Source organism: Vanessa cardui, chromosome 18 (assembly GCF_905220365.1).
Source record: "Vanessa cardui chromosome 18, ilVanCard2.1, whole genome shotgun sequence".
Lineage (NCBI taxonomy): Eukaryota > Metazoa > Arthropoda > Insecta > Lepidoptera > Nymphalidae > Vanessa > Vanessa cardui.
The window spans coordinates 3,859,404-3,875,428 of NC_061140.1; the positions used below are offsets into that span (position 1 = coordinate 3,859,404).

Here is a 16,025-nt window from a genome sequence, read left to right on the forward strand (position 1 = left end):
AGGGTATTTACGTTACGTTAATTCGTTAATCTAGTATAGTACTACATAACGTAGATGTAGCATCGGTAAATTGAATAAATCTCATTATTTCCGATTCAGACAACCAATAGAAACAACTCCCTATCGCGCCATTGACGCTAATCTATAGAGAGGTCTATAGATTCTCGCATCAGTTCAACCCGAGAAAGCAAGTGCATGTAAATCGACGTGTCAAATTAACAAATATATTATGTCATATCATATTATAAGTTATTACTTTTGTGTAAAGATCATATTCGCATAAGAAATAAATATAGATAGTTTGGGATAGCATACTTAATTCGGATGTGATCGGTTTTACGAATTTTGCTGAAGCTACATCTAAGTTGTGTCGTATTTTACGTTTATAACTTATTTGTTGTATTGTTTTGTAAAACCAGCCCACAAGCAAAGCATTTTTCAAGAAAATTTGACATAAATCGGGCAGCTGTAAGCGTGCAAAATCGATTACATGCAGTTTACATTCTGCGCTGACGAAATGAGTGATTATAAGATGAAGACAAGCGAATGATGACAATGCTTATTTATGATTAATGGTTCCTTATATTATTGCGACAGAAATTAAAACTTACATCCACGAAGACAGCATTAATGTAATCCGTGAAGCTGTTTCCTTGAAAGGACGTCAAATATGGACGAAAGTTATCCGCTGGAATAAGAAAAGTATTTAATTTTGACAGTTACGTATTTATTGACTATAATTTATAAAAGACTTGATTATGATTTACAGCTGAGTTCATTTCATCAATTTGATTCATTCAGGGTTGGCAGAGTGTCTTCCGTCAAAAAAAACGTTTCGAAGTTTTTAATCAACATCGAGTATGAGATCAAACACTACAATTATTAAGCATATGAAAACACCCACAATAGTTAACGACCCCTAAGCCATATTAGTTAACATTAGTATAATAGTTTGATAAACTTCTTTGCGTATCTTTATTTTTTATTATTAATATATTAAGTATCAATACTTATATAGATTATATAGATAGATATTCACCGTAAAATGTATGTTCTTGCTGTGTGTAGCTTCAAATTCAACCTATAATGACCTTTCAAAAGAAATAACCTTGTTGCCTGCTATCATAAAGAATATTATGATTTGCCTGAGCTACCTGATTTCAATTCAAATGGTAGCATTAAGTACTATTAATACTAAATACGACAACGATATGATATATTAATATATGATAACAGCTATTTGCAAATCCCCAGTGGATATAGGTTAAGTTCTATAGGTCAATGACGTCAAATAATGTGGAGTATGACCTGCCAGGCCATACAGAATATGACCAATTTATGTGACCATTTTTATTTTTGGGCGTATTGGATCTCTTTTGTAAATAATTAGTTTGTATTATGGAAATATGTATTAGTTGTTATCTTTGGAAATTATTTTGCGTCTGTGTTATATATCAAAAAAAGAAAGGGAAGCCTGAAAATGTCATAGTCTATTCAACTAATAAACTTGTTTATCAAAGCCATTTATTAGATAGATGTGTTTGTTGTATCAATATTATCTACTAATGAACCTGTAGCTTGTTAGTTTATAACTATAGCACCATAATCATCTACAAAAAAACTATCTGAAGTCAGGTTTATAAGAAGGTAACCTTTTAATATAAGTAAGTATAGTTGAAGAGCTGAGATGGTCCAGTGAAGAAATCGTGTTAAAACACGGGCAAGAAAACTAAAGTTATTAAGAGTCAGTTTGTATTTATAATTTACCAATAATATCGTGACTAATAATGTTAATTTTTTTCCTGCTCAATGTATATCCACTAATACCCAGTTAAATAGCGAAGATAAATAAGCTCCGAACATTATCTTTTAGTCGGAGAAGATGCCTCTGCTCAGTAACGGGACATTTACGGATGTTACTGACAGGGTTGGATTAACCACATCACTGGGCCTAGGCAATGGAATTCACGAGGCCATTTTACCCTTTTCCTACTTCCTAAAATATGTGTCGTTGTATCATAGAGCAAGTTTTTTCATTATTACAGTGTTCTTTTTACTATCTCATGACGGTATGTTAATATAATCAAATACCAGAAATTGTTTTCAATGTTTTTTTAACAATGAATTTTAAATTAATTTTTCCCACATTTTTGGCTTGAAAGTACATTTCTTAAAGATAATCTGGCCCTGGTTTCTGATAACAAAGAGATACAACTTACGTGGCACGACCAGAACGTCCCTATTTTTCTCTCTATTATCACCCCTGTGGCCTCCAGCACAGTCTCCTATAGTGAAACGAGGTGTCTGTTTGCAAATTTGCTGGTATTCCTTCTGGTATTCGTTAAGCTTCGTCACTGGATCCCTCTGGGATTTCTGTTTCAGTCTTTGTGATAGTTCAGATACAGGGAACCAGGACACTCCGCACACAACGTGTTCCTCTAACGTGTCATAGACGAACTTATACTGTTCCTAAAACAATGATAATTATTATTTAAAACTAATTAATAAAATCAACATCATTGGAAAATAAAGCTTACCTCGTTTTCAATAAGGCCTTTTCTTGATTGTCTCAACTTTTTTAAATATCCGAAAACATCAAAGCAGTCTTCTTCTTCAGCTAACTCTAAATTGGCATCAATTGCTAAGTAAACACCCGATCGACCACCGCCGTCACTGAAAGTGAATAAGTAGTGTAAACCGTAGGTATTTGACCTTATGTCAATTAAGTTTATTTAAAACAAAATAATGAATTCTACATTTAAATTAGCATTTTCAAATGACTTAATTTTTTTAATTATTTTATATGTCTCGCTGGGGCATTAATTAATATTAAATCAAAATATTATTCATTATTTTTGTCGTTTATTTTCTGCTAATATTTTATATTATTCCTAAACGTTTGAATTTCTTCCATATTTCAAGACGATGTCTGTGGCATAGGACTATTTTTGGCAAGGTAGTGCGGTGTATCAACGCCCTTCAAAGTGTGGTGAGGCCACTAGGAACAACATATCTAAAATAATGGTATTTGGAAAACAGTCATTTAAAATTACTATAAAAATTAAAGCTTGCTATCCATCGATTGTTTTGTATAAATAGTATGTAAATAATATTTGGGCTAAGGTCCATCTTTTTCAATGCACTCTGAGCCTTTGTCCTAGTTACGTCGCCAATGAATAATGATTTCCTTAACACTTACTTGCAATGTACTACCATAGGCCCTGTAGCAGAGTTGGGAGCCAGTCTCCTTCCCACTACTGCTCTAACCCGTCGTCTGAATTCCAACAGCGCGTTACTAAACGGACAGGTGTGTGAATGCCACTGGGTGTAGTGGAACTGAAGAAGAAATCTCTCTTCTACAACCACCTGAATGAAGAATAGCTTGTTTAGTATTTAGTTGAAGTATATAATTATATAGAGTCGAGATGGCCCAGTGGTTAGAACGCGTGCATCTTAACCGATGATTGCGGGTTCAAACCCAGGCAAGCACCGCTGTTTCATGTGCTTAATTTGTCTTTATAATTCATCTCGTGCTCAGCGGTGAAGGAAAACATCATGAGGAAACCTGCATGTGACAAATTTCATGGAAATTCTGCCACATGTGTATTCCACCAACCCGCATTGGAACAGCGTGGTGGAATATGTTCCAAACCTTCTCCTCAAAGGGAACCTATAGCCCAGCAGTGGGAATTTACAGGCTGTTGTTGTTGTTTATATAATTATATTTAGTGTTTATATTTCGCCACTTGACCCAATTATATCCGTAGATGAACGAAGATAACGAACATAAATTGCAAAGTTAGCACGCTGAAGTGGCAACGGAAAGCTACTTCGTTTGAAGGTCACGACAAAGATTTTGTGGTTCCATATAATTTAGAAATGTTATAATTATAGGTCTTTGTTTTTTGTGTAAGAAAAAATGGAAACAAGTAACAAGTGTTACTAACTAGTAGTGATGTGTTATGTAAAAAAATTAGCCTATGTCCAATTCAGCGGTTTGATCATGAAAGAGCGTAAGACATACAAACAGTTACATTCACATTTATAATATTAATGTAGATATAGATAATTAATATAGACTGTTTTAATCTCAAGTAAGCCAATTTCACTAATATCTTTAATTATAGGGTTGTTAGGTCCTTTTAATCAGTTCGTATATATCTATCTCCCTCTCTCGCTTTCTGTCTCTATCTTTTTAGCGATTTTAAAAAGTTGAAGACGCATTACATCAAAGGGTCACTTGTTAATGTTTGAGTACATAGTATTTAACGGCGTATTATGACGTTAGTTATAAATAGAGTATTCAGCAAATTACATTAGATACGGCATATTCTAAGTAATCTTATTTATTTCTTTGATATCAGCTTTTTTTAATCTATTGCACATTTATGGGTTCATTGATATATATCATCATTAATTTGTGTGTACCTGTTCTATTTTAAATGCATTGTTTTGTGAAAGCAAACTTATCTAAATTAATCATGTATAAAACAAAGTCGCTCACCGCTATGTATCTATCATTATGTCTGTATGTATGCTTAGATCTTTGCTTTTTTTAATCGATTGATTTCAGAGGAAGATTTATATGTACAATACATGCACATATAGTAGAGAAGCACTGTCAGCTTTAAACGTACGAAGCTTAGTGTCGGTAGTAATTAATCAAAGTACAATACGATCTCCAGGTTCCGGTCATGTGATGACGATGATTTCGTCCTGATTTTGGCTACTTATGTTCAAAGTAAAATTCCGCAGACATTTTTAACTTTGTCGTTTCGTAAATTCAAATCGTTGCAAAAAATACAATGGTAGAAAAAGCATATTATTCGATACAAGATTTTAAGGATGATAAAAAAGCTTGGAGTTAATACCTGTTGACTTCCAAGCAGGATATATTAATTTAAATAATTGTATTTAACTAACATTCATCTTCGGGTAGTACTTGTGTAAACATCGATTGTAACCGAGCGCCGTAAAATAATCCTAAAACGTATTTTTCGTGGCTGTCAGTGCAAATACTTTTATTAAAATCAGTGATTATAGACAGTTTAAGTGTTATGACAATTAGTTTATGCAATAACCGGAGTTTTGTGCCTGATATTAACGAACTGATATTATTGCCAAGTGATGATTGAATGAAGTTATTTTACACTACCCACTAAGTACTGATTATTTGCTTGTCTCAGAGCTAAAGTATTGTAATGAACATTCTTTTCGACCTCACTAGTGTCTATCATATTGGCGCAGCGGTGCTGATTAGTGCAATAAACTTAAACACTTGGACGGGTACTGAGTTCAAACCCCGAGGCCCAGTAAATGTAACTTAATTTTTATTTTTTTATTTTTTAATTATATTTTTTATTAATTTAACGGATTTGGATAATTTATCAGCATGGCAGTTTGCTACACTTGTAACAACAGCTTACTTGTAACTCAAAAGAGAATTAAATGTACAAACACATCGTGTAACCGCCAATTTCACGCTGACTGTATAAAGTTCAATGAAGCACAGTCAAGCCGAGCGAAATGGGTTTGCCCGATCTGTCATCCATCTAAAACCATAACTTCGAATAAAAATTCTCCTGCTGATCAAGGTAAAACTGCCGAAGTATCTGAAAAAAAATCACCTGTAACTGTAATAAATAATACATGCTCACAAGATGCCATTCTGCAAGAAATACGTAATCTTCGTAAAGAAATGAACGAGAAATTCGAATGCCAGCAAATATGCTTAAATGATTTTAATTCGAAATTAATTGAGATTCGCGGCGAAGTGCGAGACTTAAACTCAAAATTTAATATAATGCGACAGGAATTAGACCAAGTCACCAATTCAGTGCAATTCTTGTCCGATAATTTTGACGAACAACAACGAATTAATGATCGCTACAAGACAGACATTTCGCAACTAAGAACAGAAAATAATAGTCTGCGTTCGCAACTTAATGAAGTCACTAGCCTTATGGATCAATTAGAACAACGCGCCAGAGACTGCAATATTGAAATACAGTGTGTTCCAGAATACAAGTCCGAAAACCTGCTCTCAACTGTAAAACAACTCGCCAATATTGTTTCGTGTGGTATATCTGACAGTGATATAAAAGAATTTCATCGCGTTGCTAAGGTTGACTCTGATTCTAAGCGTCCTCGCAATATTATTGTCAAATTATTGAGCCCTCGTGTGCGTGACACTTTACTTGCAGCGGTGAAAAATTTCAATAAAAAACATGAACATGACAAACTCAATACTACTCATCTAGGAATCGCAGGTGAAAAGCAGTCAATATATGTTAGTGAACACTTATCACTAGCAAACAAAAAACTTCATGCAGCCACAAGAATATTCGCAAAGGAGAAGAAATATGAGTTTGTCTGGATTCGTAACAGCCGTATCTATACTCGTAAGAATAAACATTCACCTGCAATTTTAATAAAAAATGCCGAATTTCTTGAAACCCTTAAATAGTTTTGTAGAGCTTTTTTTGTATTATAAGCTACTCTATATGGTTTTGTAATATTAAAATTCAACTTTAAAATTTATTATCAAAATGTTAGGGGCTTGCGGACAAAAACCGAAGATTTCTACTTATCAGTTTTATGTCATGATTACGATGCATTAATCCTTACGGAAACTTGGTTGAATGAAACAATATTTGATTACGAATTATTCGACACTCGTTATTTAGTATTTAGGCGCGATCGAAATTCAACTACATCTAGTATGGAAAAAAAAGATGGTGGTGGTGTTGCTATAGCTATACATAGAAAGTACGAGGTTCTAAGAATGAACTCCTGGGAATCCACATCCGAAGACCTTTGGGTTTCAATCAAAATGGGTAAAAAGGCTCAAGTAAATATCTGCGGTGTATATATTCCACCACCAGTAAAGGAGTCAGATTTAGATTACTTTCTTAAAAACACTACACAAATTATTAACGCTAACAATAATGACGACACAATAAATGTTTTAATAGGAGACTTTAATTTGGGAAACATTATTTGGGAATATAGCACTTACAGCCGTAGCCTAATCCCTATTCGAAGTAATAGTAATGTTGATCGTTTGTTTATTGACAATATATTTTTCAACAACTTACATCAATGCAACTCGATTTCAAATACTAATGAGCGAATTCTCGACTTAGTTCTTTGCTCGCATCCATCCTCTACTACAGTATTTGAAGAAAGCCCCTTAGTTCCACTTGATAGTCATCACCCAGCTTTATTAATAGACCTGCATTTTTCGAGACATAATCGCTACCTTAAAAGAAATACTGAGCCTAAACTAAATTTTAGATATTGTGACTATGATTCTGTCATTAAAGAACTTTTAGACGTTGACTGGTCATTTTTATGGAGAAATTGTAACTCTGTAGATGAAATGATAGAAATTTTTTATGATACTTTATTAATTATTATTGAAAAAAATACTCCAAAATCCAAGTCTCGAAACGGTAAACATCCTATATGGTACTCGCGCTCTCTTATATCTACTCTCAGGGAAAAGGCTAAATATCATAGAATATTCAAGAAGTATAAAAATCCTATGGACAAATATACTTACGATCTTTTAAGAGATCGCTCAAATGAAATGATACTTGAATGTCACAAATTATTTAAAGAACATGTATCTGATCACATTCGCAAAAATCCAAGATATTTTTGGATATACTTTAAAGAGAAAAAATGTAATTCTAAATCAATTCCTAACCAAATGATTCTAAATGATAAAAAAGTGACCGGAGGGCAGGATATATGTAATCTTTTCTCTTACAACTTTCAGACAATTTACGGCACGACTCTTAACTTTCCACCCGTTGAATTTAAGAACCTAACCAATATTAAACTCATTAACGAAACGTATGCCACCTGCTCTGTAACAAAACAAGAAGTAAGTACACATCTTGCTACCCTAAATTGTAACAAAGGTGCTGGACCTGATCTAATACCACCTTTATTTATTAAAAATTGTGCTGAAGTTTTAGTTAATCCTCTAACAACTATATACAATCAATCTCTTCGATCAGGTATATTTCCAACTAAATGGAAAATCGCATATGTGACACCTGTTCATAAATCTGGAGACTTGAATAATATAGCAAATTACAGACCAATATCCATATTGTCTTCTTTTGGCAAAATTTTTGAGTCGCTAGTTCAAAAGAAAATGTATTCTCATTTAAAACCTTATTTGGATTTACAGCAACATGGCTTTTGTCCCCACAAATCAACTGCATCTAACTTAGTCAGTTACATATCTGATATTGCAGAAGCAGTTGATAAAAATAAAGAAGTACATGCGATATATCTGGACTTCAAAAAAGCTTTTGACCTAGTTAACCATGACATTCTAATAGCCAAATTAAAATTCATGGGGATTCATGGTTCTTTATTACGCTGGTGCGAGTCATATTTAAGGAATAGATCACAGTTAGTTACAATTAATGGTTTTAAATCCTATCAGTGCACAATTCCGTCCGGTGTGCCACAAGGATCGCATTTGGGACCTTTATTTTTTCTTGTTTTTATTAATGATATAGGAGAAGTAATTAAATCAAAATATCAAATATTTGCAGATGATTTAAAAATTTACAGAGAAATAAAGACATTGCAGGATACAGATATCCTTCAAAATGATATTAATGGTATTGTTCACTGGTGTTTTGCAAATAATATGATTTTAAGTAAGGATAAATGTACACATATTAAATTTAGCCGAAAACGAAAGCTTCATGATCACACCTACTATATTGATAACGTGCCTCTGAGTGAATCAACTAGCGTTAGAGATCTCGGCGTAATAATAGATAACACTTTAAGTTTCAGATACCGTATTGATTATATTATATCTAAAGCCTCACAACTATCTGGTCTTATACTAAGACTTATGAAAATCTTTAAAGAGCCAAGCCTAATAATACTAGTATACAATAGTATAATAAGAAGTATTTTAGAATACTGTTCTGTTGTCTGGAATCCTGGCTACGAAGTACAGTCAGACAGAATAGAACGTGTACAGAAACGGTTTCTCTATCACCTTGCTTATATAGATCTCAATGCTAAAAAATATATTTCCTACGACGCTCGCCTAGCTAAGTATAAAATGCAAACACTCAAACATAGAAGAGATGCTGCTGACTTTCTCTTCTTATATAAGCTGTTAAACGGATTCATTGATGCACCAGAGTTACTAGCTAAGATTACCTTCTCAATACCGCGTCAAGGCAGCCGTCTTCAAAATCGTAAAGTTTTTACCCTACCTGACACCAAATCGAATCTTGGTCAGCATTCACCAATTTACCGTATTTGTTCGCTTGCGAACTGTACTCGTCAAAACTTAGATATCTTTGGTGAGTCCACTTGCTCTATTAAAAGCAAATTAAACAAATATTTTATGTAGTATTTACACAAGTACGGTTATTCTTTGAGTAACTTAAATTTATTTTAAAGCACGCTAGGTTTACATCTAGAAGACTGCAACAAAAGTATTGTCTCTTATGCTAAGATTTAATTTTCAACCGACTTCCAAAAGGAGGAGGTTATCAATTCGTCTGTATTTTTTTTTTTTTTTTTTTTTTTTTTTTTATGTTTGTTACCTCATAACTTTTTACTGGGTGGACCGATTTTGATAATTTTTTTTTTGTTTGAAAGGTAGTGCTTCCCGTGGGGTCCCATTTTTTTTATTTTTTTTTCCGATGATGGTATCCATGTGAAAACGACATAAGTCTTAAATTTGCATTATGTATATGCGCGACAAATAGGTGAATAACTGAAAATCACGTTAACCAATTTTGATAATTCTTTTTTTATTATAAAATATATACTTCAAGGGTAATTTGGTGAAAGTTTGGTAAGGTTCTGAGCACAGGATCCATGACAAAGTAACGGAACGGAAGGGAACGGAACAATTCTGAGGAGCACGTTAGCGATACTCGGTCGAATCTTTTATTTATAGGTTATTTGGATATTTGAGTCACCTTCCGTAATGTGGTTATGTTTATGTAATTATCATAGTCGAATATTATAATCAACTAGCTACCCACCCCGGCTTCGCACGGGTGCAATACTGATACTAAATATATCTACTACAGAATTTGTTTATATACGACATCACATCGCAAACTTCTAAAATTATCAGTGTTTCTTTACTATATTGTTCATGTATTATATACACAAACCTTTCCCTTGAATCACACTATCTTTTAAAAAAAACCGCATCAAAATCCGTTGCGTAGATTTAAAGATATAGGGAGAGAAAGCGACTTTGTTTAATACTATGTAGTGATGGAAATCCTATACGGCTCGCAGTTAGGGTGCGATATGGGGCAGAATTTCTTACTATCTTTAATCAAATTTTGTGTATGTGATGTGATGTCATATGATGTACGAAATATAGTTGGTCTTTTTCAAAGTTTTATTGCTGAGTTCGATTACAGCTCTTTCGAGGGATCCTTGTAGTTTACGCCGCGTGACGTATTAAATCCGCATTTTCGAAAGTCTATTTTTGCTTTATTCGCAAGTTTCCTTTGAAATTGTCCTCGAAGTAGTTTCTGACTCATATAAACGGAACGCTTAATCTATCCATATTAAAAAAAATTAGTTAGTTAACATCAGCTTCACTTAAAATCAAAAAAAAAAATAAAAATTTTAACAAAAAGAAAACCGACTTCAAACAAAACACTATTTTAAAACAAATGAATATGCACGAAAAAGTAATAAAAATAATTGCATATTCAACATATTTTTTAGAGTCTTCCTAAGTTAAATGAAATGAAAAATATTAGACTACTTAAAAGTCGATTAACGATTATATCATGTAGTTATAATTATTGTTATATTTGGAGTCGGTGTCAGCCAATAAAACCCTACAGTATATCTATCAAAAAACAATACGAGAATACTTTAACAAATATGTTTTTTACAAATTACCTTTTACACAATAATCTACTGGATCAATCAAGGGGCTCGTATCGCTTCTTTCTTTTGATTGTTGGGGCAAGGGCACCGTGGCTGACACCGGCTCCAAATATACCAATAACTATAACTACATGATATAATCGTTAATCGACTTTTAAGTAGTCTAATATTTTTCATTTCATTTAACTTAGGAAGACTCTAAAAAATATGTTGAATATGCAATTATTTTTATTACTTTTTCGTGCATATTCATTTGTTTTAAAATAGTGTTTTGTTTGAAGTCGGTTTTTCTTTTTGTTAAAATTTTTATTTATGTAAGTTATAGTTGTAAGTCGGTTTTGTAAACTTATATAAATAAATAAATAAATAAATAAATAAATAAAACATGACTTTGTATTTTTTAAACGATAAAAAAGAGTAACTACTGAGTTTCTTGCCGGTTCTTCTCGGTAGAATCTACTTTCCGAACCGGCGGTAGCTTCACTTAATTGTTTAATGACGATTCAAAAGTGCTTGTAAAAGTCTACTTGAGTGAAGTTTATTTTGATTTGATTTGAAATGAAACCAGCCAACGATGCCGGACATATTATAAGTGCGCAAACATACATACACTCGTAATCCGATGAAACGGCAAATCCGATACGTCTGGAAGAAGTTTATACTCAAACCTCTTTATGTACTTTCCGAGGATATGAGTACTCATTTCCAATTTCCAGACTTTGAGCTCATACTATCAATTTTTCGTTCGAAAAATCTAATAACTTTTTTTACTTTCACTGGGGGTTTGGATCTAAATCTAGAGGAATCTAACAACTAGAGTAACCGTGCAGTCGAGTATGTACAAAGAATAAATGAATTTAATTACTGGAAGAGCTAAAATAAGAGAAAATACTTGTACAATATAGTCTCGGTCTTTTCCATATGTGTTTGTGTCTTCGTAAACAAACTTATGATTATAGCTATGGAATATTTAAGTACCAAATGTATGTATTTATCTCACAGTCAATATATTGAACATCAAATAAAAAAAAAGTACTCAGACATTTATAAATAAAACGTAGAGTTATTTCTAAGCGGGGTCGCAAAAGAAAAATCTTCGTCGACAATGCACTGGAATTTTGTTTTCTCTCAACATAATGAAATGTACGATTAAATGAGAAACTTTATTAAGCTTAGCAAAACACTTACAAATGGCTTTTTCTCACATTAACATCGGCGTTGCCGCAACTTGCTGTCTCCATTGTCTTGTGTCCTTTGTTACTTTACTACATTTATCTTTTTATTATTTAACTAAAGCATTTTAATACTTATAATAGCCTTTAAATTACTGAAAACATCCTCGACAAAGCGATTTGATATTTTTATGTATGCATTTTTCTTCATCGAAATAAATGCACCAATTTTTTATGATTTCTTTGTGCATGCATTTAGCCAAGTCTAACAATTTGTTGCAACTGTGGTGCGACATTCAGTTTCTATATCGTTTAATAGGTTATTTAATAATGTTTTTATTGTGTAATATTAGTTACTTTTTAGATATGTTTAAAGTTACAGGTATATTATTGAAATTAATTTTCCGTCGTCACTAGAATCCGAAACGGCAGTAATTTATCGTTTAATATATTCCTGTAAATTAAGATTTCCTAATTGTTCGTAAAAATTGTACTGGAATAAAGTATTTTATAAAATTAAAAAAGATTTTTTATCTTGATTGACCAAAGCCCTAAAACCCTATAACTATGCGACATAAACATCTCAGCCACTTGTAAGGTGACTCTGACGTCAGAGATTTGAGTTCAGATAATACCAAGCTAATATTGAACGTTTTAAACTAAAACTAGCGACCCGACCCGGTTTCGCACGGGTACAATGCTGATATTAAAAATGTTTATTAATTACGAATTCACTTTAAAACCTCCAAAATTATCATGTTTCTCTACTATATTGTGCATGTATTATACATATAAACGTTTCTCTTGAATCAATGTACCTATTAAAAAAGTCCGAATCAAAATCCGTTATGTAATTTCCAAGATCTAAGCATACACAAGGACAGTAAGCGGTAAGCGACTTTGTTTTATACTGTGTAATGATAACAGTCTGATTCTATTTGGCGATATTATTGGTGTATGTTATAGACGACTTATGTCTTTTAGTTCCAATGATCTAATATAGGTAGATAGAGTAAGGACTTACATCTTTCTCTGTCTTGTAAAGCCGGAAGGTGCGAATGTGGAAGTTGGCCAGTTCCTCTTCTTGGACTATACCGACGCTGATGTCTCCATATGTTTCATCTTTTTCTTTGTTTGGTGGCCAATATTGGACGCACATGACCTATGGAGCAGAAAATAAATTGTTGTTTATAATGAATTGACTTCGAGGCAGGGTTTTGTGAAAACCGCACTCATCAATAGCAGTACTTAGAATTGTTATGTATCGGTTTTAGAGGTAATTGAGCCAGTTCATCTACAGGCTTAAGGGACGTCACAAATAAGTTCCAAAGGTTAATGAAATATTGGTGTTATGGGGAGTGGTAATACCTCTTAAAGCATCTATGTATACGGGCGATGGTGACCACTTAATATAACCATGGCTCATTTGCCAGTCAGTGTTATTTATAAATGTATTAAATCAAAATATTGTATCACTAAATGCACCGTCAATTTATATATTTTTATATCTATATAGCTAAACCTGCGGCTGTACCTGTGCAAAATTAATAAAACTTTACTAATAAAATACAAACCGTCGCCCCAATTTTACCCCCTCTAAAAGTGATTTAATATTTTTTCCCTGGGACTTATTTGTATGTAAGTTTATGACTGCACCGCCTACGCCGATGGTTTTGGATTCTCCCATTGATTGGGTTGTCTGGAAGAGATGGCTAAAAAGCCATAAGTCCGCCCGTTGTACAAAACTTTTAATGTACTTCTTTTGTTTTTTTTAATTCTTTTTTTTTGTATTTTATTAATTTTATGTTACTTTCTTTTTTGTTTTTGTTTGTGGTGTGCAATAAAGAATTATAAATAAATAAAAAAAAAATATATATTTCTGTCCCGAATTTCTTCTTTACCGGTTAGGAGGTTTAGGTTTGAAGAGGTAGCATAGAGAGTTACTTTTGGAATTATAATGTTATTGTAGAGTATACCTACATAATAGGTATGTAAAATATTATATGTAATATAAAATATTTTATGCATCATAATACTTATAGCTTCATTGTTTGTATAGTTATACAACACGTAAAAATGTCACCTCGCCGTTTTTGCATATACTGTATTTCCTGAATACCGGAAGTTCGATTCCAGCCAAACATTAAATACAATGGCATATTTGGATAGCGTTCGAAAATCTGCGCCTTTATTGGGTTAATATGCAAATACATAACTGTGACGTCACTAAAATCAATATCGTTGCATAGATGAAAACGATTTTAACGTTGGTGTCATATACTTGTGCCAAAATTAAATACATAATTTACATTTATATGCGCTTCTAGCATTTTACGTCTTTTTATGTCATGATAAAATTTTCATAACCATTTGACGTATTGGCAACTCATTACAATTAACTACAGTTCCACGAACACGTGTTGTGACGTAAATTTTATTGATTTGAATTTCCAACATAAATGGCGGCAGATATGAAATATTGCCATTGTAGGGTAGTGAAATTATTATAATTGTCTTTATAATTCATCTCGTTCTCAGCGGTGAAGGAAAACATCGTGAGGAAACCTGCATGTGACAAATTTCATAGAAATTCTGCCACATATGTAATCCACCAACCCGCATTGGAACAGCGTGGTGGAATATGTTCCAAACCTTCTACTCAAAGGGAGAGGAATTTACAGGCTGTTGTTGTTTGTCGAAATTATTTATAAAGTATCATTCTTTAAATAAAGTAAAAACAAATATCTTTACCAAAAAAATCGTGGTTTTATAATAAAACATAAAATATTTCCTATATACCACTAACTCCCAAGGCACTTCAAAATATTAGATTGCGACATGTACTTGGTGGTACGGCTTTGTGCAAGTCCGTCTGCGTAGGTATTGCCCAACAAATCAGATTAAGTGAGCTAGTGTCACTAAACGAAGGATATAAAATTTATATTTTGATTTGCTGTGCTGTAAGGAACAGTTAATTTTTCTTACAGTGTGATTGTATATGGGCCGTGGTAAGCACTCCGCTTGCATATATATATATAATATGTTTCTGAATTATTAATTTTAGATGCAAAATTTTATTTTGATGGCCTGACGACGATGAGTAGTGTGTGCACTGGTTTTTATAGGTACGCCACTCCGAGGTTCCGGGTTCAATTCCCCGCCGAGTCAATGTAGAATAAGTTAATTAGTTTTCTGTGTTTCTTTGGAATAGGTTGTTTTTGGTACTGTCTTTAGTCTTAATTTTCCATATCCAAAAGTGCTTTAGCTACTGACATTGGGATCAGAGTAACGTATGTGATGCTGTCCAATTTTTTTTATATAAAATATCTTTAAAGAAAGATTAATGATTCTCTGAACTTGATCAGATAATTCTGAATACCATTCAGGGATAGTTATAGAGGTACGAAAGGAATGAAAATACGACGGTTCAGTTATTATGTTATCCATAAAAGTTGCGGAAAATATTCCCGTGTCGGGGGACTTAACCTCAAATATTCCACCTCGCCATGACGGCTTGGTCAAATGAAGCGAGAGTATTCCCTGAAACATCCCCTAGCTTTATTGAGGCGAGGGTAGAGGGTGGCGTCTATTACTTCTATAATAAATAAATTGTTTTACGTTTTGGCTGAGTCAAAAGGTTGCATTGTGTCTTACGTTTATTTAAGTGGTTTGCTTTTAAAAACAGATTTATGTTATGTTATGAAATATATATATTTTTATATAATATACATGTACCTATATGGTGCCTCGGTTACGTAGTTTTAATCGAATGTAGAGCATTAAATTTAAACAATTATGATTGAATTACCGTTTAAATAATTTGTGTTTATAATTCATCTCGTGCCAAATAAAATTCAGCAACATTTTGATTTGACCAATGAAACACACTTCAGCAGTGTGATGGAATAAACCTCTAAATCAACTCCTTAAGGAATT

General features: G+C 32.9%; 1 protein-coding gene across 2 annotated transcripts in view; it reads right to left on the bottom strand.

Annotated features, from left to right (window-relative positions):
* LOC124537295 (receptor-type tyrosine-protein phosphatase kappa) overlaps window positions 1-16,025 on the bottom strand; it is a 180,657-nt gene that overhangs the window by 2,194 nt on the left and 162,438 nt on the right. For both annotated transcript variants that reach the window (XM_047114090.1, XM_047114089.1), the window contains 5 exons: window positions 13,114-13,251; window positions 3,200-3,366; window positions 2,538-2,673; window positions 2,220-2,469; window positions 612-688 (listed from right to left, as the gene is read on the bottom strand). In XM_047114090.1, coding sequence (XP_046970046.1) covers window positions 612-688; window positions 2,220-2,469; window positions 2,538-2,673; window positions 3,200-3,366; window positions 13,114-13,251 — 768 coding nt within the window. The remainder of the gene's footprint in view (window positions 1-611; window positions 689-2,219; window positions 2,470-2,537; window positions 2,674-3,199; window positions 3,367-13,113; window positions 13,252-16,025) is intronic.